The following is a 21,683-nucleotide window of genomic DNA, read 5'->3' on the forward strand; positions in this document are numbered from 1 at the left end:
TGCAGTCCCCTTTCTTCTCTATTTAAACCTCAAATCTGTGGCAGATTTGATAGTGGCTCCATGGGAGGAAGGGCTGGGCTGTAAGTGGGGGATGCTCCATCCATGGAAGTTTTCAAGGCCAGGTTGGACAGGCTTGGAGCAGCCTGGGACAGTGGGAGATGTCTCTGCCCCTGTCAGGGTTTGGAATGAGATGATTTTTAAGGTCCCTTCCCAAACCACTGTGGGATTTGATGAAGTTTGCAGCACTCAGCCTGACCTTCCTTTCACTTAAAAGCGGTGACTCATAAACTGGATTTTGCTCCACGTTTCTGGAGCAAAATCAGTTTTCCTATGCTTTTGTAAGGCACGATTCCTCAGGAATTGGGGTTTCAAAAAACCAGCAGCAGTGCCCTGTGCCAGCAAGCAGAGCTCTGCTCTCCAGCTTCTCCCCTGGCCCACACCAATCCTGACTGTCTCCTGAGCAGCCGTGTCCCGTTTCCTTGAATTGTCTCCCGGTTTTAAGATGGGAACAAATATATTCAGGGAGGACTACAATGGGAGCAGAACCCTCCTCCAGCCCGTGTGCCGGACACAGGTTTAGTCATTATCCCGAGGGGAAGGACGTGTGCTCTGACCCACCCAGACCCTCCGGCTCCTCCTGCCACGTTCGAGCCTCTGTGTCCCTGCTGGGCTCCCCTTCATCACCCGGCGTGGTGACCCCGATCCACAAATGTGTCCATAAAGTGTCCCCTTAGCCATAAATGTGGTTATTTTACATTGGGATCTGCAGTGGGAGTCTCTGTGCTGTGTGAGGCAATGGGAGCTGTGCCAGGGAGGTTCAGGTTGGACATTGGGAGGGCTTTTCTCATAGAAAGAGTGAATAAATATTGGAATGGGCTGCCCAAGGATGAGGAGGAGTCACAGGCCCTGGAGGTGTTTAAGGCTGGATGTGGCACTCAGTGCCATAGTTTAGTTGACAAGGGGGTGTTTGGCCACAAGTTGGGACTTGATCATCTCAGGTCTTTTCCAAACTAATTCATTCTATGATTCTGCTTTGGGGGCTGCCAGCCCACACTGGACCTCGATTTTCGGGGGACTACCCTGCCCTGAAATCAGTTTCTCCTGGGTGCTGTGAGCATGGAGGGGGGCAGTGTGTTCCCCAAGCCTTCTCCTTCCGTCAAAGGCAGCCCCAGACCTGCTTTACAGTATACCCTGATCCATAAATGTGGTTATTTTGTACTGATATTAATCATTTTGTATTTTTTGTCCCTGGATTTTGGGGGATCCCCTGAACCCAGCTCCTCCTGGGCTCTGTGAGCACTGAGGGGGATCCCCAAGCGCTCTCCTTCCATCAGACCCAGCTCCACACCCTCTCTAAGGCGTCCCCTGACCCACAAATGTAGTTATTTTGTAATGACAGACTTGTTTTGTATTATTTCACCCAGGTTTTTGGGGGACCCCTGAATGCTTTGAGCACTGAGGGGCCTCCCCAGGCGCTCTCCCATCCAAAGTCACCGGTGCCGGGGGCCGATCCCGCCTCGCTCCGCACTGGCGCCGGGTCCGCCTGCGAGGAGCCCCGCCGGGAGGGAGGGAAAGAAGGGAAGAGGGAGGGAAGGAGGGGAAAAGGGAGGGAAGGAGGGGACGGGCAGCGCCGCGTCCCCCCCGCCCTCAGCGCGGCCGCGCCTCGGGGCCGCGCGCGGCCGCCGGTTCCGCCTCCTCCGCCGCCTCCCCGCGGCCGCCGCCGCCATGTTGGATGGTGCGTGTGGGTGTCAAGCGCAGCCCGCGGCCGCCGGGCACCGGGACACCGGGACACCGCGCCCGCCCCGCGCCCGCAGGTTAGCGCGGCTCCCGCGGGCTGCGGGACGGGGGGTGGGGAACGGGCGGGCAGCCCCCGCAGCGCCGCCTTTCCCCTCGGCGGGGCGCGGGGTGGGCGCGGGAAGGGCCCCCGGGGGTCCCCGCGGGGAGGGCGCGGGGCCGCGGTGGCCTTTGTTGTCGCCGGTGGGTGGCTGGGCGGGCGGCGGCGAGGACGAGCCGGGCCCCCGCGGCCCCGCGTTTGGGCCTGGCTGCCGATGGGCCTCCCGGGGCTGCGGGGGATGGCGGGGCCTGCGGGCTCGGGGGGCTCCCGGCGGCGGCGCTGGGGCGGGGGGGCTCCGGTCCGCCCGGTCCGACCCCCGCCCCGGCGTTGTTCAGCTCCATCGTGGTGGGGCAGGGAATGTTTTGTTGTATTTTCAGTGATATCGTTGTTTGGGAGATGTGTGTTAATGCTTTTAATGATTTTTTTAAGGGTCTCTTTTATATAGGGGGCTCGGACTAGATGATCTCCAGAGGTTCCTTTCAACCCTAATAATTCTCTGATTTTCTGTGGTTCTGTGATATTCTCTCTCTCTCTCCCTGTATATATTTAAACCGATACATACTTATATAAATATATTTAAAAAAAAATTTACCTGCAGTACCTGTGATGCTAGAGATTAGGGTTGGGTAGTCAGCGAGCTGTATTACATTATTACTGTGAAATATATTGAAACAGTAATTATCACAGGCTGCCCGCAATGGAAGTCCCCTATTTTAAAGCCGTAAGGCTTTAATGTAAATGTTAAAATATTCATGTTAAGATTTAAAGCTCTAAGGCTTTAAAACTGGTAGCGTTTGGTCTCAGTTTTATGGGTGTGTAATGCTTCCCCCTCCCCCTTCTCAAGTACGGTATCGACACGGATCTGAAAAGCCAAGTGAGATTTTAAATTTGTAGCAGTTGAACATATTTCTTGTTCCCATCTATTAAGAAAATAACCTGAATTATCTACATGCTCATCCATTTTCAACAGGAGGCCTAAAAGACTTCTTAGGATTGTGAAGCTGTTGCAGATGTTACAGGCTGTAGAGTCTGACTTGAGGAGTTTAAAATGCAAATCAGGCCACGAGATTAAGTTTTATTATTCTCTCCACTGAAATATGTGTTTTATGGTAATACAGAACTCTTGCATAATTCCAGTGTGTTGCTGTGTTTTGTGAGACACAAGGTCATAGGAAATTGTATTGTTGGGGTGTGAAATGTGGGATGAATGATTTTTTAAAATCAGAAATACATTGTAATGGTATCTTTAGCAAAATGCAGCCTGTTTAGGAGTTACTTCTAAATATGTTTGTCTTGGCTGATTCTCAGATGTGTTATTTTTGAACAAAGTCAAGTGTAGAGTTTTATTGGGAGGAATCAAAACTTTTGATAAATTTTCCTTTATAGACTCCAAGTAATGGTAAACTAGCTTGACAGAATTTCAGAGATAATCTTACCCGTATTAAATATTTAACTATGTTATCAAAAATTATCAAGCACAAATGACCCATGAGTGTGCATTCCTGAAGGCGGATTCTGATAAGGCCAAATTGACTGTGGGCTCCATTTGAGGAAGTTTGACTTGGGGGTGCTGATTGTAACTTCCTCTATTCCATGAAGTTACTCTGCAACAGTACACCTGTGTCACAACAGCTCTCTGACACAGCAGCTTGACTTTTGCATCTGCTGAGGAATGGAAATTGTTATCAGCCTTTAAGAAATGCAAGGCAGCATTCACAGGATCTTTGAATCCCAGAATGGGTTGGGTTGGAAGGGACCTCAAAGCTCATCCAGTCCCACCCCTGCCATGGCAGGGATACTTTCTACTATCCCAGGTTTTTCCAAAAAAGGTCCAGCCTAGCCCTGGACACTCCCAGGGATCCAGGGGTGGCCACAGCTTCTCTGGGAACCTGTGCCAGGGCCTGCCCATTCTCCCAGGGAGGAATTCCTTCCCAGTATCCCATCCAGTGCTGCTTTCTTGGCCTGTCACTCCAAGCCCTTGTAATAAATATCCTCTCTCCCTCTTTCTCCACCTCTCCATGGACTTGTCTCCTGAGAAAAAGCAGACTTGTTCCCTAGGTAGAAGCTAAGAGTGGTGGGTAATATTTGGGTTAAAAAAATGCTGTTTATGAGTTACCTGATGGGTGTGGAAGGACCAGAGGAGAGACCCATGACTGTCAGGTACCTTGGCTGGTGATGTTCGTGTTGTTTTTCACTTCCATTATTCCTACAGTCACATTTAATGAAGAGTTCACAAACATCTGATGTCCAGTATAATGCAGGCAGCAGGAATGAATTCAGCTTGCACTGACCACATCATTATTTACATAACTGGTTAATCATGCTAGTTTTGTTCCAGCTGTCAGCCATTTGATTGCTTTCAAACTTGGAGCTTTTAAGAAGTCTCAAATCTTGGATCACTGCTGGGAAATGCCAAAGGCCTAATTTGTTACTTCATAAAAATGCTGATAGTCTCTCTTGATACAGAAATTGGGGTTTTGTTTCCGTGGTTGGGTTTTTATTTTTTTTTTCCTTTAGAGAGAGCAATCATTAAATGATAATCAGTTTAGGGGAAATACATTAAAGAGTAGTTATGATGTTCCTGATCTTGCTTTTCTTAGGTCTCATACGTGGGATGGGGAAATGACTCTGGCTTTTGCTTGGTGTAGAAGAATATAAGTTACTCTAATACCTTTCTTTAATGACTGGTACTCAGGAAGCAACTTCCCAGTCTTGCAGGGCCATATTTGCAGAGTGCTAAAGTGTCCCTTGGGATGTTGCTAATAGAAAATGAAATGTGCCTGCTTTGTAGGAATGCCTGTAATGTTCTTTTCCCACTTCGCCTCACTCTGATCTGTGCAGGGAAAATATCGGAACGTACCAGCATCCTGCTGGCTTAAGTGCTTCAAAGAACAGCAGGTTTTTGTGTGTTTCAGTAGCCTGGCTGCTCATTAAGAAGGCAGGAGACTCCATGGAGGAGAACAACATGGATTGCTGTCCTCTGGAATAAAACCTGCCGGGGCTGATTGTAGGTCTGCTAGCGCTGGTGTGCTGCAGGTTTGGTGCAGACTGGGCTGTGCTGAATAACAGAGCCTAAAAAGCCTGAGTTAATCACTTTAGCTGGTTGTTACAGGACTGCTTTCCTGTTCTGCGTGGAGAAAGAATTCTGAATGGTTGAATGTGAGTGAATTCAGAGAATGTGGGCTTCAGGATGGATCTAAAACTCAGTGGCTGTTGGGCTGAACCTCTCAGTGAGTGGTGCAGCAGGTAGAAAGCTACAGGAAAACTGATATTTTTTATTTATCATTTTACTTTTGTCTCTGGTTTCCAAATTTGGGGTTTGCTTGATTTTATGATGCTGTTCCAGACCACTGATAAAGGTGAAGTAGTTGGGTCAGAAGGTTCTGTGGTATTTTCTGTAGGTTACCAGTGGTTGTAGGCAGAGTTTAAGGAGAGTAGCTTAAGTTACCAAGATTGGGTTCTATGTAAATATCTAATAGTGAAGTTTGTATGACTGATGATGCTAACTAGAAAATCAGTATAGAAGTACTTTGTGTTTGTTGGTTGCACTGGCTCTGGAGATGTCTGCAGAATTCAGTTTGTAATTCACTACTGTGCCTTCTATATGGAAATATAACTTTGAGTTATTATGCTAATGAGATGCTTTTCTTCTGTATAGATAATTTTCAGCTCATTTTTCCGGTATTGTTACAAAAATTGAACTTGAATTGATCTCAGAGCCGATAGCCTGTGTTACATTAATTGTTAATAGTGTGTCTCTCTGTTTCCTGTCACCCAGGGCTGTTAACATAAATGCCTCTAACTGGTGCCTCGAGCTTGTGTTCAAGGTCAGGCCTGGGCTGTTCACGCCTCCTGTGCCTTGGCTTGCCAAATCCAGCTCTGTGCAGGTGGGGTAGCAGGAGCTCAGGCTCGGACAGGTCCCCACTGGCAGTGGGAGTGCAGCTGCCTCTGCTCTGGCACTGGGTGAAACCAGTCCCAGCCCAGGCCTGGGTGCAGCTCCACCTTGGAGGCTCTCCTTATCTGTGATTTATGCTGGAGGTGGCTGGGGGAAGTTTGAAGGAGTCTCAAACACACTCTTGTTTTGTTGTCATGATCCATACAAATTGTTTTCAAGGCCCAGTTTTCCTTCTACCACAGGAGTGGAGCTCCCTGAGCTGCCTGGAGTCATTAGCTGAAATTTGTGCACGAGACCTTTGCAGTTTCCTTCCACCCTGCTCCTTCTCCTGCCTTTCCTTCCACCCTGTTCATGTTCCTGCCTTTCCTTCCACCCTGCTCCTGCCTCAGCTCCCAGAGCTGTTTTAGCCATGTTGGCTGCAGTGCCTGAGCCTCTCATGTCACCATACAATAAATCCTAAATGGTCATGAGGTCCAGGAGAGTTTGGAGGGTGGCCCAGGCAGGAGAAGGCCTCTGTGCTGCTTCTGCAGGCTTGGGACAGACCTGGCTCTTTGAGGCTTTTTGGTTTCTCAGAATGCAGCACTCAGTGGGCAATACTTGTACAAATTAAGTAATAAATTATTTTTTTGAAACTTCAAAGCTGCTTATGAGTTTAAAACCATGCCAGACACCTTAGTTAGAGATGTTTTATGTTCACCCTACCAGACAGAAATCTGAAGGCTCCCTTGTCTTGTTTGCTTTTCAGTATTGCAGGAGTTTTGGCCAATTTTGGGGGCTGGAGCTTTAGAACTGATTGCTTAAAATACATGGTGGAGCCTGGGGGTCATGGCTAAAATTCAGCAGCCAGACACTGATTTAATCTCTCTCCTGTATAACCTCATAGAGACTCCCCTGCCCTTCTGGAGATGTCACTTACATAATGGGATGGCTTCTACAATCCACCTGGGAGTTTTCATTATTTAAAAGCAGAAACCCAGGCAGAGCAAGCTCCCTACTTCTGTTGGAGGGGTTTGAGTTTTGCCACCAAGAAATGCTACAACACACGTGGTACCCCTGCTAGGGAAAAATACCAGCATGGGGGACAGGGTACTAATGATGGCTGGGATGTTCTTTTACATTTTTATCTTTATTCTCCCAAATCATATTAATTTCTAGACTTAACATCAATTCAGTAGTTTCTGAACCTTTGCAAGGGCAATGGTCTTTTCAGAGCTTTGCTACAACAAAGACATTTTAAGAATCTTAATAGAGAATCGTGTAATCTTATTACAACTGCTCCTGTTTAAATCACTTCCTTGTACTTAAATAACAATCTGTCACCAGCTATTTCTTGATTGTAGTTTTTGTCAGTTGCAATTTATCCCCTCCCTGGTTTGGTTGAAGTTTTTTTTCCCCCCCTGATTGTGCAACCTGTGGGTTGGCAAAGCTTCTTTCTCACACAGTTCTTCTGAGTCCACTGGGAGAAATCCCATGAGTAAATTGCTCACTGGTGTAAGAGCTGTGCAGTTCACGAGTAAAACCTTTGTGGGACAAACCCCACTGAAACAACTGGTCCAGACAGTTCTGATATTCCTCAGGGAGAGACTAAACAAAATCTTTTTAAAGGTAACTTCCTCCCCTGAGATGGCAGCACAAAGGAATCCCTCAGACACGTTTCCCTCTAGGTGGGAATTCTGTTCCCAGGAGGTTCCTCCTGGGGATGAGCAGACCCCAAGCATCACCTCAGTTGTGTCATTCTGATTTTTATTTCTTTCTTTCTTTTTAGTGATGAGGATTTCTTCAGCCAAATCTGTTGACCCAATTGCTGCTGAAGCTGCTTTTCTACTGACTTTCAGCTCTGTTTGGACAGGGATGAGGCTTGTGACAACAGCAGTAAGGCAGAGATGTTTGCTCTAACCTATGAAATCAGCCAGAATTGAAGATCATTAATTAATCCTTATCTGCAGAGCTGTTCTAACATGCCTGTTCTCTGGTGGGGATGGTCAAGCACAGTGTGCTCTGCCATGTGGTGCACTAAAGGAAAGCACTGCAATTGTTAGTTGAAAAACACAACCTGAATATTTTTAATTATTCACTTAATTAATCAGAGAAACACCCTCCCATTTTGTGCCATTGCTGGATTGTGACTGGTAATGTCTGGTTAGAGGTTCCTGATCAGGCATTACCCTCAATATTCGCATCCAGGGAGGATCTGATGCATCTTTCAAATGCCCCTGCCCAGGTATTTAATAATTTGATGAAAACCTCTTTCTCTAATGACCACTGGAAAGCACAAACTCCCCTCGGTTGTATTATCTAATGAAATATTTGCTTTCTGAGCCCATCCTGCCTTATTGCAGGGGTTTGATTGCTTCTTGCAGTGTTCTGCTGCTTGCAGTGATTTTTTTTTTTTTAAGGATGGAATGCTTATTACCTATGAGAAGTGTTACTATATTTTGCTGCTGTTGTTGAGCAGAGTTCATGAAGTTAAACTTTGTCTACCAATTTAGAAGAGTTTCTCAGAAAGTCAAGATAATGCCTCTGTTGGAATGTTTTCAGATAAACAGCATAGGTGACACAGACTACTTTTCTTAGGATTATACAAATGCAGATGAGAAATCAATATTTAATACTGATTTTTGTGAATATTTTCAATTTGTGCATATTTTTAAGGCAGAAATTTCTATCTGCTGCTCAGAAGAACAGCATGACTGTCCTTGCACCAGGCTATGCTCGTGGTATTTCATACTTTTTCAGCAAAGCTGCTGCTTTCTGAAGATTTTATTGGTACTTGGGTGACTCCTCTGAAAGATATTTATGTTTATACGTTTACTGGTTCTCTTGGGAAGCTTTAATAAGGAAGTAAAATACAGGAATGTTTGTAATTGCTTTGACTTGGCTTTCAGAATTCTTGTAGAGAAGCTGAAGTATAAAAGCTTGAGTACAGCAAAATCACTTTTAAACTGGTTTATTGCAGAGAAGCACTGAGGTAAATCATCAAAGGATTTTTAGTCTGCAAAACTGCTTAAGTGTTGTGTTTAAAATTTACAAATCGCTGACCCCTTTGTGAGACACTGAGACAGACTGAAATGTCTGGCTCTTTTTTACGTTTGACTACCTAGTGAATAATCTCCTTTTGCCTGGCCTGCTGCTTCAAACACACTGAGTGCTGCAATTGCCATGTTGGTGTCTGTCTGCCAACCAATAGTGCTTGTGTATATTTAATTTCATCATAATTCAACCATAGGATGCCTCCAGGAGTATTTACGTGGGCTTTAAAAGTCAGGACGTGTTTTATGGCTGGAGATTTGGAATTTTGGGGAGTGCTCTGCGTGATGGGAATTCTGCTGAAATGTTGAGGAGTGAGGAACAGCAGGAGAGTTTTGTAGCTTGTCTTTATTATTCTGTTTTTAATTTGCTTTATGGGGAGGGTCTGTTCTGCAGGAGATGGTTTGGATCAAGCAGAGTGTGAGCACATCTTTCACTTTGAGGGGTGGGGGATCTGTTGGTTTGGGGCTGACTGGGATCCCTGGTTTTTGGTGCTGTTTGCTTTCAGGTGTGAGTGCAGGAAACACGCTCCAACATCCTGAATGCAGGAGCACTTTTGTTCTCTATGCTCTGTGCAAAATTGTGTCTGGATGCCTTGGCTTCCAGCCAGGCTTTTAATCTCTTCTTTCTTGTGTCAGCTTGGATAGTGTATATAATACTATAGTGCCTTTTCCTGTCCATGGAAATGCTGATTTTTAGTTTTATTTTAAGAAGGGTTTTCTTTTTCTTATTTAGAAGAAAAATAAACTTTAAAGGAGGAGGAAAGTCTATGCTGTTTTTTTTTTTTTTTTTTCATTTCTTGTTGTAGTTTATGCTTTACAGAAAGGCCTGAAATGTTCTGTCAGAGCTTTATCTCTTGTCTCACAAATTCAAAATTTAGAAATGGGGCAGGGCAAGGAGGGAGGGATCTCAAGGTAATTTGGAGTGAGGGAAGGGGAGAATTAAAAACACATTCAGTGCCCATGATCAGACATGTGAAATGGATGTGCCTTTAGATGCCACAAGGCTTATTCTTCCATCCAGCTTGACCAGTCTTTTGTCAAAACTCCTACTTTAACTATTTAAATAAAATACGGTGACTTTGGCATTCTCTCCTTCCATGGGAAAGCCGAGTAAAAGAGAATTTAGCCCCGCCTGCCGCTTCCATGCTAAACAGATGCAAATCAGAGCCCCTCCCTCCAGTTGCCTCTTCTCTCCTCCTGGGTTTCATTGTTTTGATGAAAGCTGTTCTGGTGCCAACTCCCAGCCCAGAGGGCAGGTGAGAGGAATTAAAAAAATCCCAGATTCCAGCTCGGTGATTAACATATCGTTTGGAGCTTGTAGTGTCATCCCTGCACACAAAACAAAGTCGCAACAGCTTCACAGAGCAGAGGTTTGTCAGAAAGGCAAACATCAAAGTGGCAAGAAAAGAGGAGTTTATTTAAAATATAGCAGAAAGACTTAAAACATTCGTGCTCACCTATGAGAGCTATTAAAAATTAAAAAGAAGCCTTTGAAGGCAAGCATTAAAGATTTAATAGTATTAATTGAATTAAGCCGTGGGAGTTGAGGATATGTAGACACATGTGTGAGTGTATGTTCTGAGACACCCTGGGTGTTAAGGCAGCAGAGTGCTGAGACCTCAGTTAGCTGTGCTTGCTGTCCAAGGGCTTCCTTAACAAACCTTGTTTATTCCTGGGGTTAATTAGAGATACCTTTAGAACTGAGAGTGTAAACACAAGGAGGGGACCTGGAGAGATGGAAAACTGCAGAGCCCACCAGCCTTGGCATCCCTGGCAGGGCAAAGCAGGCAGAGTCCTTTCCAAGCTACATTTAAGGATAATTTTGTTTATATCATTAAGGCTGATTTTTTTTTTTTTAAGAATAGATTCTTTTTCCTTTGTTGTGAGAGCAGTAACTTAATACTGTTGTACTCCAGCCACAGGTATGGGCTATTTTTTTGGCAGCTGAACTTCCATGTTACTTGATAATTATTTTCTTTTAAGACTGGCTGATTTTGGTAGCTTTTTAGCTTTTTTTTGCTTAGAACTTTCACTGTTAGGAAAACTTCTTGCTGGAGGAAGAAGTTTGTCTGTAAACAGACACAAAAATAAAATCACAGTTCAGCATGATTGCAGTAACTTGGTGTGGAGGGGTTTTTGTTGGTTTTTTTTTCTTTGCAAATTAAATACTCAATTTAAGGCTTAACATATTTGCATTGTGCATTAAAAAGCAGGGAAAAAACCAAATCCTTGTATCATTTCTAGAAAGAAAGAGCCCTGAAAGCTCCTTGCAAGCCTGCAGGTGGCTTGGCAAAGGAGGGACATGTCCAGGGGAAGCAGCTCCAGGAGGATTTGATGGCTCTGGGAATGCTGGTGTGGAGAGGCACCACCAACCCCATGCAGAGGGATACCAGGGCTGAGGGAGAGCTCACTACATTCATTTTTCCTTCCTCAGGGAGGTGGCTGCTGGCAGTGTGGGGAGGGCTGTGTGAGCCCTTCCTGCTGCAGATGTAGTTACCAAATGATTCAGCACAGTGCCCACGGACTGGAGCAATATTGATGAATTCATTACTGCTCTCTGATGGATGTTAATGGGCCAGGATTTCTTCTGTGCATTTGGACTAGGTGGAAAGCTCTTAAAAAAAAAAAAAAAAAAAGAGAGAAAATGGAGTGGGTGAGTTTTTAAGCCACTTTTTTGTTCTGCTTCTAAATCTACCGAGGGAATGTTTTTAATGACTTGCATGAAAACAATGGTCAAAACAATAATCACCAGGCAGCTCTGGGAGGGCCAGGGAGGAGCAGTGCTCCACCAGGGATTTCTTGCATTTTATTCACTATATCCCAAGCCACAATCAGCTGCTTTGGAAACAGAGGTAGGCATTGCATTCTCCGCGTGGGTTCCTTAGGAGATATCTGGGGTCCCAAGGCCACGATCCAGCTGCTGCTTGCAGGGTATCAGAGCTGAGGGGTAGAAGATGTTCTCTGCAAGAGCTGACTGGAAGAAAATGACCTTTAATGAAGGAACAGGCACAGATGCTTTTGAGTAACAAGTCTTTGTCATCCTCTTTGAAACGAACAGGCTGCCTCCCACTCAAATAATTTTCCGTCTAAATATCCAGAATAGATAAAAGAGTAGGTAGAATTTTATTGCTGGAGGATGGATTCAGAAAACTTGAGGAATTGTTATGCTGACAGCTGAAAATTTCTGTATATCTGCATAGGAGAATGTGGGATTCGCTGGCATTTTAAAACCAGATTTTTTTTTTCTTAATTCCACAAAAATCAACAAAATAATAATAAAATAATAACAGATATTTTATATATTACAACAAGGATGACTCTTTTTTTTGTGCATGAATGAAGGAATTGGAAAGTTTGAAGCAGAAAAATGAGGCAAAATCCTTATGTCAAATGTGCTCATATTTAAAAAAATCTTGAAGTGATTCACTTCCATCAAAGCTGAACTTAAAAATACAGCTCAGAGTCAGGAACTGGGGCACCACAGAAGTTGACCAAAGAGAATTATTTTTATATTATCCAATATTCTTGAGTTCTATTTCCTGGGAACCAGAATCCAGTGTAGATCCAGGCACAGCTGGGACCTCTCCTCTGGAATTGCTCCTGCCAAGGTGGTGGTGCTGGACACGTTAGACAGGTCTGAGAGGTAGAGGGAGAAGAGGTGGGTAGGTTTGGGAAGGATTTTGGAAACTGTGGTGTGTGCAGTATGAAAAGATAGGAGATATGGAGGAGTCAGAGGGAAAGGTGAACATTTGGTGTTGCAGGACAGAGCTAAAATCAGGGTGGGAAAAGGGCAGGGCTAAGATTTGGTGAAATTTGGTAATTTGGAGAGTGAAGGACCAAATTTCCTCCTGGAATGTGGAATTGCTTTGTCCCTAGGCAGGGAAGGGAGATTTCCCAGACCCCCAGTCTGCAGTCCTTGCACAGTCACCTGCTGAGCCAGGTCCCAAACCTAAACCATCAATTCACCTCCAGCCTGAGCTCCCCAGGTGCAGCTTGGCCCGGTGAGCTGTAACTGGAGACTGCTGTTGGAATGCCTGCTGCTCCCCTTATTTGGGCTGTTCTTTGGAGTAATTAGAGTGACCTTGGCCTTAATTGGTTGGGTGACGTGGGCTGTGGGCAGCCCCAGCCCTGCCTGTCCCCCTGCCTGGCCTGGAGTGTGGGATCAGTCCCTGGAGCTGTTCCACCTGTGGCTCTGCTGTGGGGCAGAGTGGAGAGGCAGGAGCTGGAGAATCCCATCCTCACTTCTCCTCTGACTGCTGGGCAGCAGCTCCTGCTCTGGAGCCCTGGGCTTGGGCCAGAATGTTCCTGCAGCAGGGGGCAGGGAGGATTTTGAGATGTGTTTCCTACTTAGCAATCTTACAACAATTTATTCACAGAATGCCACAATGGTTTGGGTTGGAAGGGAGCTTAAAGCTCATCCAGTTCCACCCCTGCCATGGCAGGGACACCTTCCCCTGTCCCAGGCTGCTCCAAGCCCCATCCAGCCTGGCCTGGAACACTTCAGGGATGGAGCAGCCACAGCTTCTCTGGGAGTCTGTGCCAGAGCCTCCCCACCCTCCCAGGGAAGGATTTTCTCCTCAACTCCCATCTCATGAGCAGACAGCTCATGTATCTGAATTTCTGAGGTTTAAAGCAATCTGATGTTGGCACCAGCTCTGATTATTGAATTAAGACATTGTGGTGACTTTTCAAGATGATTGTGCAGAATCTGGTGGCTGTGAGAGAAGGCACTTGAAATTTTATGCCATGAATGGACATTGATGAATGTAAGTAGGATATTAAATCAATCTCTGTATTCTTTGCAGGGCTGTAGTTTGTGCTGGCAGGAAGCACACTTAATTAAAATGGAAAAAATAATGTTTGGATGTATGGACAGGTAGTTCTTGGCATCTTGTACTTCTTGAACAATCCTTTTCCTTAGAAATCCATCTCATAAAATAAAAGCATTCATCCTTCAGCTTCTACCAGTAGTAACATGGAGAGTTAAACTGTTTTTCCCCCCTAATCTTTGTCATGGTGAGTGTTTGCCTCTGGCCTACTGGGTGTATTAATGTGGTTTCATGTCTGGTGTGTGTAGGAGGATGGGAGAAACTGCACTTGGTGACATTTGCTTCATAATAATAAAAGTGCAAAATCAATTTAGTTAATGAAATCATCAGGAAATTTTAAGTAGCAGGTATCTTCCCAAAATACATCCCCAAAATATGAAGTCTGATACATGAGCACACATCCAGGTGAACATGAATTTTAATTATTGCAGTTCTGTAGGAAAACACCGGGGCTTAAAGAAGGGAGCTGACATTTTGGGCTCTTGTATTTTTTGCAGTTCTTCCTGTGTTCAGGCTGATCTGTGGGGCCTGAGCAGGTGCCTGTCACCCCACAACAGCCTAAGTGACAAGGCTGGACTTTTCTAATTAGTAATCTATTCTAAGGCACATCCTCTGGCAAGGGTATTGGATATCCTTTTCCCTTCCAAAAGGAAAATGTGAAAGGTGAGAAGTGTCTCCTACTGCCCTTAATTCAGCTGAAAATACAATTCAGGTATATTTGGTAAGCTGAATTTATTTCAGGTTGTCAAGGCACACATTGGGTGGTCTTTTTTTTCCTACTCAATTTGTGAGAAAACAGATGAAATGCTTTCCTTGAAGCAGGTAATCCCCAGAGAACAAATTCCTTTGGGGAGGTATTTTTACTGCCCTGATGGATTAATTTGCATTTGGCATTTCTGCTTCAGTGTGTAATGGCCTGACCTCACACTGGTGTGTAATTCTGCAATATTCTGATATTCACTGCTGCATGCAGAATAAACTGAGATGTGCCCATGTCAGAGTACCCTTTTCCTGACCCAGAGATGGGGTAACTGAGAGGTGTCTTAAACTTTTATTCCATTTTCAGTCTCATGAGAAGGGTGAGACAATACAGATGTTATAATTCACACCATCACAATCAGAAGTTAACTGTTTCCTAATTCCAATACACTGTGTTGAATTTTAATTACACTCTAAGTGTTTCTTGGTCTATCAGCTTTAGCCACACCATGCTGTAGATGCCTTAGAGCCAACCATCTGAAACTACCCCTCATGGGTCCCACTGCAGTGCATCTTTCATTGTTCTATTTCTCCAAAGTATTTAGTCTTAAATACCAGTCTTAAATTTAGTCTTAATACTCTCCAAAGTCTTTTAGTCTTATCTTATCATAGAAAACCAATCAGAATTTAGATTGATCAATAACCTCTTAAAAAAATTAAATATTCTTTAAAAATTAGTAAGTGAACAACTACAAAAAAAGCCACATCAAGCCTACAAACATGCCCACAGTGCAGGTGGCACTGTGGGTGACACCTGACCTGGCTGGAGAAGGAGGAATGTGTTATTTTTAAAGAGCTGTTGTCAAAGCTTGTAATCCTAAAATTAGATCCAGTGCAGGTCGGATTTGGGTCGTGGTGGTGACCTGCAGGTCTGGCAGAGCTGTCCCCTCTCCCAGCCCTTCAGAGCCCATTTCCAGCCTCCCTGTCCATGATTCCAGCTGCAAGGGCCAGGGGAGCTGGGGGTGACAAAGCCCCACAAGGACCAGGGGAGCTGGGGGTGACAAAGCCCCACAAGGATCAGGGGAGCTGGGGGTGACAAAGCCCCACAAGGATCAGGGGAGCTGGGGGTGACAAAGCCCCACAAGGATCAGGGGAGCTGGGGGTGACAAAGCCCCACAAGGACCAGGGGAGCTGGGGGTGACAAAGCCCCACAGCTGTGGCTTGGCAGGTCCCAAAAGGACGTGGCCAGGTGGTGCTGCTGTGTGAGGCAGGTTAGAGATTTGCTCCTCACCCCCCTTCCCATCCACTCTGAGAAATGAGCTCTCCATGGAGCTGAAATCCTGGGAATTTAAGGAGACAAGGAGTAACAAAAGATGGTAAGGAGAAAACAGAACCAGATTTGTGTCTGTGAATCTCTTTTATAGCTAAAAGTCTGCTCAAGCTGGAGCTCCTTTCCCTCAGTGAGGCTGAGACAGGACTGTAAAACCAGTGCAGAATCAAACCTTGGCACTCATGAATATGCATAAATTTGAAGGAGAATTATCTTTCAGCATTAACTCTTTAAATAAAGAAATAATTTGGCCACCTGCTGTCTGTGAAAGCTGACCTTGTTCTCTCATTTGTAAAAGGGAGTGGAAGGCTTCCAAAACTTTGAATTTTGAACCATTTCCTCTCCTCAGAAATTACACTGAAGACAAGCATTTAAGCTGTGAAAAATGGAACTGAAACCTTTCATCTGGAGTTAACCCTGTTCTCCAAACCCTTTGCCAATCTGTATTTGTAACTCGTTTCCTAAATAATGTTGAAGGTTGAGGAAGGGCATTGATGGGAATTTCAGGCTCTTCATTTTGCTGTTTTATTCCCATGAATTGCTGTTTTCTCTGCTGTAGAATAGCAAGAGAGAGCTAATAAGTGTTCTGCTTGTTGGCTTTTCTGTGTAGTGCCAAGTGTCTTCTCTCCTCTCAGTGCTCTCCTCCAAGTGGCCACGATGCACAGTTGCCCCTTTTCCTGTTTGGTTTTGGGATTGCAGTTGAATATTGTATCCTAGCAGGGTGATGGTACCCTCTGGTCAGCCAGTTGTTCTCTGAGAATAATTTATGAAGAAAGAAAAAAAAAAATCAGAGAATTAGTAAAGTTGGAAACTCTGTCTACCAGTGTGGATTTAGTATAAGAAAAATGGCTTTTTTCTGCATTATACTTCTGATTTTTATAGGAAGGTTTGTGCTTGGTTTTTTTCTGATTTCTGAGCTGTTTGTGGAAAATGAGACTTCTTTAAACCAGGTGGGCTTGGATTTAGACACAGAACAAGCTATCCCAGGAAAGGCAAGATGTGAATTTAGTGTTAGGCAATGGGAATTCTTCTTCTTTGCCATAAATAGGAGCTGACTTCTTGTTGGGATTGGGGTTGTGTGTGCAGGTGTGCTGTCAGTATCTGTCAGATTCCTCAGTCAGCACCTGGCAGCAACTTCTCTGAGCCTGATCCTTTGCAGATGGGCAAGAATTCCCTGATTTATCCTGGAATGCAGGTCCCTGAGCATCACCTGCCTCTGCCATGGCAGCCTGGGAGCAGAGAGAGCAGATCTCTGTGTATCCCCCACCCCGAGAGGGGAGGCAGCAAGGCTGGGATATTTTTATGCAGACTGATATTCTGCAGATTCAGATCACAGACTGACTGAATTAATAACTATTTTCCAAACCTCCCTTCTCATGCATGTGACTTACAATAAATGTCTTATCTAAGGATATATGTTGTCTGTAATACTGTTAATTAAAATTTTATGCAAATGTCTGCTGAACTCCTGATGTTTAATGTTAATTTTCACACTTGATATTAAAAGCTTTTCATATTTTTCCGGTGCATGCTTAGCTGGGCTGTGCAGATATTTACCTTCAGGCTGATACAAAGGGCATTTTATCAGTGCAGACAAATCCTGGTTGGAGTTCTACATTCCAGAGGTGTGAATGGATTCTGCTGAAAGCCTGTCTATAGGTGGATTTGTGGGGCTGTTTGCTTTGATCTGAGTTTATGAAGGACTTTGTGGCTTGGCCTTGCTTCTGTGTTAGTCTCAGCAAGTTAAAGATGTTTCCTCATGCAGATTTCATTCACTGAGCTTCATCTCTTGTGAGAGAAATGAGGAGTTCAGGCAAGAATTGCTGCTGTCTGCACGTTGTGTGTAGGAAAGCACCAGGAGAATTCAGTATTGGTGTAATGGAGCTGCTGGAATAGGGAGAGGGACATGGGGTGCTTCCCTCCAGGTTAGCCCTGGTAACACAGGTAAGCTTCACCTTGTCTGCACATCTGTTTGCTTTGCCATCTGGAGACACCAGATACTTCAAAATCAGAGAAAATGGCTTGTAGGAACCAAGAGCAAAAATGAGGAAGGCTCCCCAAGACTGAACTGTTTAATTTTCACAGAAATCTGCTCAAGCCTTTTTCCTGCTAACCAGGAACAGCTTTAATCAACTGGTCTCGCTTTCTGCTTTCTTTGCAACTCTGCTGTTAAAAATGCAAACTCACATTTTTGCTGAAGTTGCAAGTGCATTGTGCTTCCTTGTGGTTTGTTGTGAGAAGTTAATTCACTGAGGTTTCTGGAAAAAAAGAAATCTAAACTTTCTGTGCAAGAGTTTGTTAGAATGTGTTAGAAACTCTTCCTCTTTTATGCAGTTGGAGTGTTTGGCTTTTTTGATCTGTTTAATGATAAAAGAGGTTGTGATGCTGCAAGGTTTGGAATAATCCAGGAGAAGGATTGTGTGGTGAGGGAGCAGAGTGAGTAAAGCAGGGACAAAACCCGAGCTCTTGGGTGAGGGTCAGCCCCACTGCCAGGGCAGGACCCTGAACACTGGTACAGCTGCACTGGTGAGGGCAGCACCAGCTCCATCAGCTTTCCATCCTGTCATCCCCTGGGTGCTTATTGTGAGGTTTAGAATAAGTTGGTTTTTATGGGCTATGAGTAGAGTAAGATGAAAACATGTCCATCAAGAAAAGGAAAAAACAAACCTTAATATTTCTCTCATGAATGGCCTTGGTTTTCAGGACTGGAAGATATGAAAGTGAAGAATCCCTCGGTGTTGAAGGATTGATGGGGTTTGAGTCTGTTAAAGAACAACAAGTGAAATACTCAGTTTCCTGAAGTGTGTAAATTGCCGGGTTCTCTTTACCCAGTGTGTTCCCTCCTGTGTTAGCTCTGGGATTGTTTTTCCAAAGTGCTCCTCCAGACTTTGAAAAGCTTCCAAAGGAGTTCTTCCTTTGGTTGCTTCTCCAAAACCAAGTGCCTGCTTTCCTAGTGGGCTGTAATTGGGAGGGAATGAAGGCTCTTTGCTCTTTTTTTTTGTCCCTGACAGCTTTCTGTTGCATTTAATCAGCTCCAGAAGTGATCCAGGGTTGGGTTGTTCTTACTTGCAAAACTTAAGAGACTTGGAGTATTTTTCCTGTGCTCTTGTGTAAAAGTGGCTGGATTTGGTGCAAGAGAGTGAAAAGGGAAGCAGTTGTGTTGTGAGGGTGGTTAATTCTTCAGGGACTTTTACAGGTGAGGTATTAAAATGATATTTCCAAAAGCCTTTGAAGTTGTTAAGTAAGAAACTTGTCTTTGCCTGGGGTGATGCACACAGGTGAGGAGGCACTTGCTGCTGTAGTGTACTTGTAAAAAGATTTTAGGGAGGCCTCTCATCCCTGGCCTTGAAAGAAATAAAACTTTCATAAGGCAAGAATGTTTTTCATAGATTTGCAGTGGGTTAAAGGACAGGAAATGGGGTTAGGAGTAGATGTTGGTTCTCACAGGGAAGGGCTCTTCCCAGCCAAGTGTCCTGCCAGAGATCAGTGATCTTGCAAATATTCCCTTTAGCAGATTGGCCTGGAATAATAAGATGGTAAATTGAATCAAATTAGTCAAATTTGAATGTAATCTTGAATTGAAAGGAATGATGAAAGATTGAGACCTGCTGAGGGATGAAGTGGCAGGTGAAATGCACAGGGAGGAGAAATGTGTGTGTCCCAAGAAATGGGAGTTTAATCTGTGCATGGAAATGGCTCTGTTGTAATTCAAAGAATGATAACAATGTCAGGTTTGAAATCTGTGCTTTCCTTGTCTCTGGGAGGGATGAGGTTGGTTCTTGGGAGTGTTGGAGGAACATTATTAAAGGACATCTGGATGGGCATCTCTGTGACCGTGGCCAGCTCAGCTCCAGTCCCTGCTCAGTGTTTGTGCTCTCAGGGCTGCTCTGTGTTCATGGAATGACCAATCTGCCAGTTTGCTCAAGTAATTTATTCCAAAGCTTAATAGGCCTCTGTTTACTTGAAACAGTGACCTTAACTAAAGAACTGACACAGCTTTCCAGCTCCACAGCTTGTCCTTGCCTTTTCTTGCCAGTCATTTTGGCTTTGCAATTCCATTCTCATAGAATGAAAAATTCTTTGGTGCTGTGTGAAAGGCACAGAGCAGAAAGTGTGGATCTGCTGATTGTTGTCAAATGAAGAAAGTAAATACATTTGGGAACAAAAAAATTCCTTCTAATCTGCTTACCATGAAAGGTCACCTTGAGCTGGAGTGTGTTGGGCCACAGGATCTCTGTCCTGAGACTGAGAGGGCTTTAAACTTACCCAGGGTTCCAGAAATGGCTTGGTTGATTTTTAGGAAGTTTGCTTGTTCTGTCTGGATGCAGATTCCAACTGTTAGAGGGCTGCTGAACGTGGAATTCCTCATGTGGTTTCATCTCAGCTCTGTAATTTAAATTCTAGGTAGGCTTTACATTGGAAAATAAGTCTCCAGGTTGGACTTTGTTTCTGGTTTGCTTTTCAGATTTTGCCTTTGTATCAGCATGATTGTCTTCTTGCTTTTGTTTTGCTCAGCACTTCAGGTTTTTAATCTTCAGTGTTTAATGTGGCTTGTGAGAAGAACAAGTTGTTTTCAGAATCAGAAGAAATTCGAGGAGGAAAAAATTAATCTAGGAAAATTTCTCCCAGGTGTGTGTGGCTTGCTGGCTGTGCAGAACAATCAGAGCCAACTAACCTGCTTTGTTTTCTTTCCCTGCTCAGGTCATGATTTTCATTTTCTCGTGTCATTCTCTTGAGGAGAGGAAATGATTGTAGTGGAACGTGTCACAAGCACGCCACTGCTACAGAGCCTTTGCTGTTCAGAAACGTTCCTGGAAGAGCAAATTTAGCCCTTTGCTGTTTGTGTTGTGGAATCTGTCTTGGGAAAAAGGGAAATAAAAATGACGACTTCGTCTATCCGACGACAGATGAAGAACATTGTGAACAATTACTCAGAGGCCGAAATAAAAGTTCGGGAAGCGACCTCGAATGACCCCTGGGGTCCTTCCAGTTCCTTGATGACTGAAATAGCAGATCTGACCTACAATGTTGTGGCCTTCTCTGAAATTATGAGCATGATCTGGAAACGACTGAATGACCACGGCAAGAACTGGCGACACGTCTACAAGGCCCTGACTCTCTTAGATTACCTGATTAAAACTGGCTCTGAGAGGGTGGCCCAGCAGTGTAAAGAGAATATTTTTGCTATCCAGACGTTGAAAGATTTTCAGTACATCGATCGAGATGGGAAGGACCAGGGCATCAACGTGAGGGAGAAGTCCAAGCAGCTGGTGTCCCTTCTGAAGGACGACGAGCGCCTCAAGACAGAGAGGGCCCAAGCCCTGAAGACCAAAGAAAGGATGGCTCAGGTGGCCACTGGGGTGGGCAGCAACCAGATCACCTTTGGCCGAGGCTCCAGCCAGCCCAACCTGTCCACCAGCTACTCAGAGCAGGAGTATGGGAAGTCTGGAGGATCCCCAGCATCCTACCATGGCTGTAAGTACAGCAAACTCATCCCAGGGTGTTAATCCTTGTCTTTGGAGGGCTGCTCTCGGGGCTGGCAGTGAGTGGTGCCTGTGGGAGAGTGAAATGCTGCCTGCCAGGGGATCTGGGATCTCTGTGGATCTGCTCCCTGCTGTTGATGTCTCTGCAGATGCCTGGGTAAATATTTGCTTTGGAGAGGATGTGTGTAATGATGGAAATCGATTTTAAAAGCCCTTGTTTACTGTCAGTTCCAAAGGTAGCAGTGCCAGGCTGTTCTTGGGACCAAGAGTTTGCTGTGATGGGGAGGGTGTGAAGGGGATTTTCTGTTAGTTTTTGGTTTTAAAAGGAGTGTTTGAGATGTGTTCTTTTTGTTCAGGATGGAATCTTAGGGTGGTTTGGGTTGGGAGGGAATTTCAAACTGATCTCATTCCACCCCCCTGCCACGCTCAGGGCTGCCTTCCACTATCCCACATTGCTCCAAACCCTGTCCAACCTGGCCTTGGATTAAGAATAAATAAGAAATACAGAATATTTCCTGGATCATTCTGCTACTTTATGCTGCTCCTATTGTACTTTGGCAGCAATGCTGCTGTTTGAATTTCCT

General features: G+C 44.8%; 1 protein-coding gene across 6 annotated transcripts in view; it reads left to right on the forward strand.

The window, feature by feature from the left end:
• Positions 1 to 21,683, forward strand: part of EPN2 (epsin 2) — a 55,148-nt gene that overhangs the window by 10,552 nt on the left and 22,913 nt on the right. Inside the window, exons 1-3 of one of the 6 annotated variants that reach the window (XM_050980129.1) lie at positions 1,698 to 1,814; positions 7,495 to 7,601; positions 20,318 to 21,091. In XM_050980129.1, coding sequence (XP_050836086.1) covers positions 20,497 to 21,091 — 595 coding nt within the window. In that variant the 5' untranslated portion in view covers positions 1,698 to 1,814; positions 7,495 to 7,601; positions 20,318 to 20,496. Of the gene's footprint in view, positions 1 to 1,676; positions 1,815 to 7,494; positions 7,602 to 7,925; positions 7,951 to 20,317; positions 21,092 to 21,683 lie in introns of those variants that run through there. The other 5 variants (XM_050980133.1, XM_050980130.1, XM_050980132.1 and 2 more) reach the window with 5 other exon arrangements.

The sequence above is a fragment of the Serinus canaria genome, chromosome 14 (genome assembly GCF_022539315.1).
Source record: "Serinus canaria isolate serCan28SL12 chromosome 14, serCan2020, whole genome shotgun sequence".
NCBI lineage: Eukaryota > Metazoa > Chordata > Aves > Passeriformes > Fringillidae > Serinus > Serinus canaria.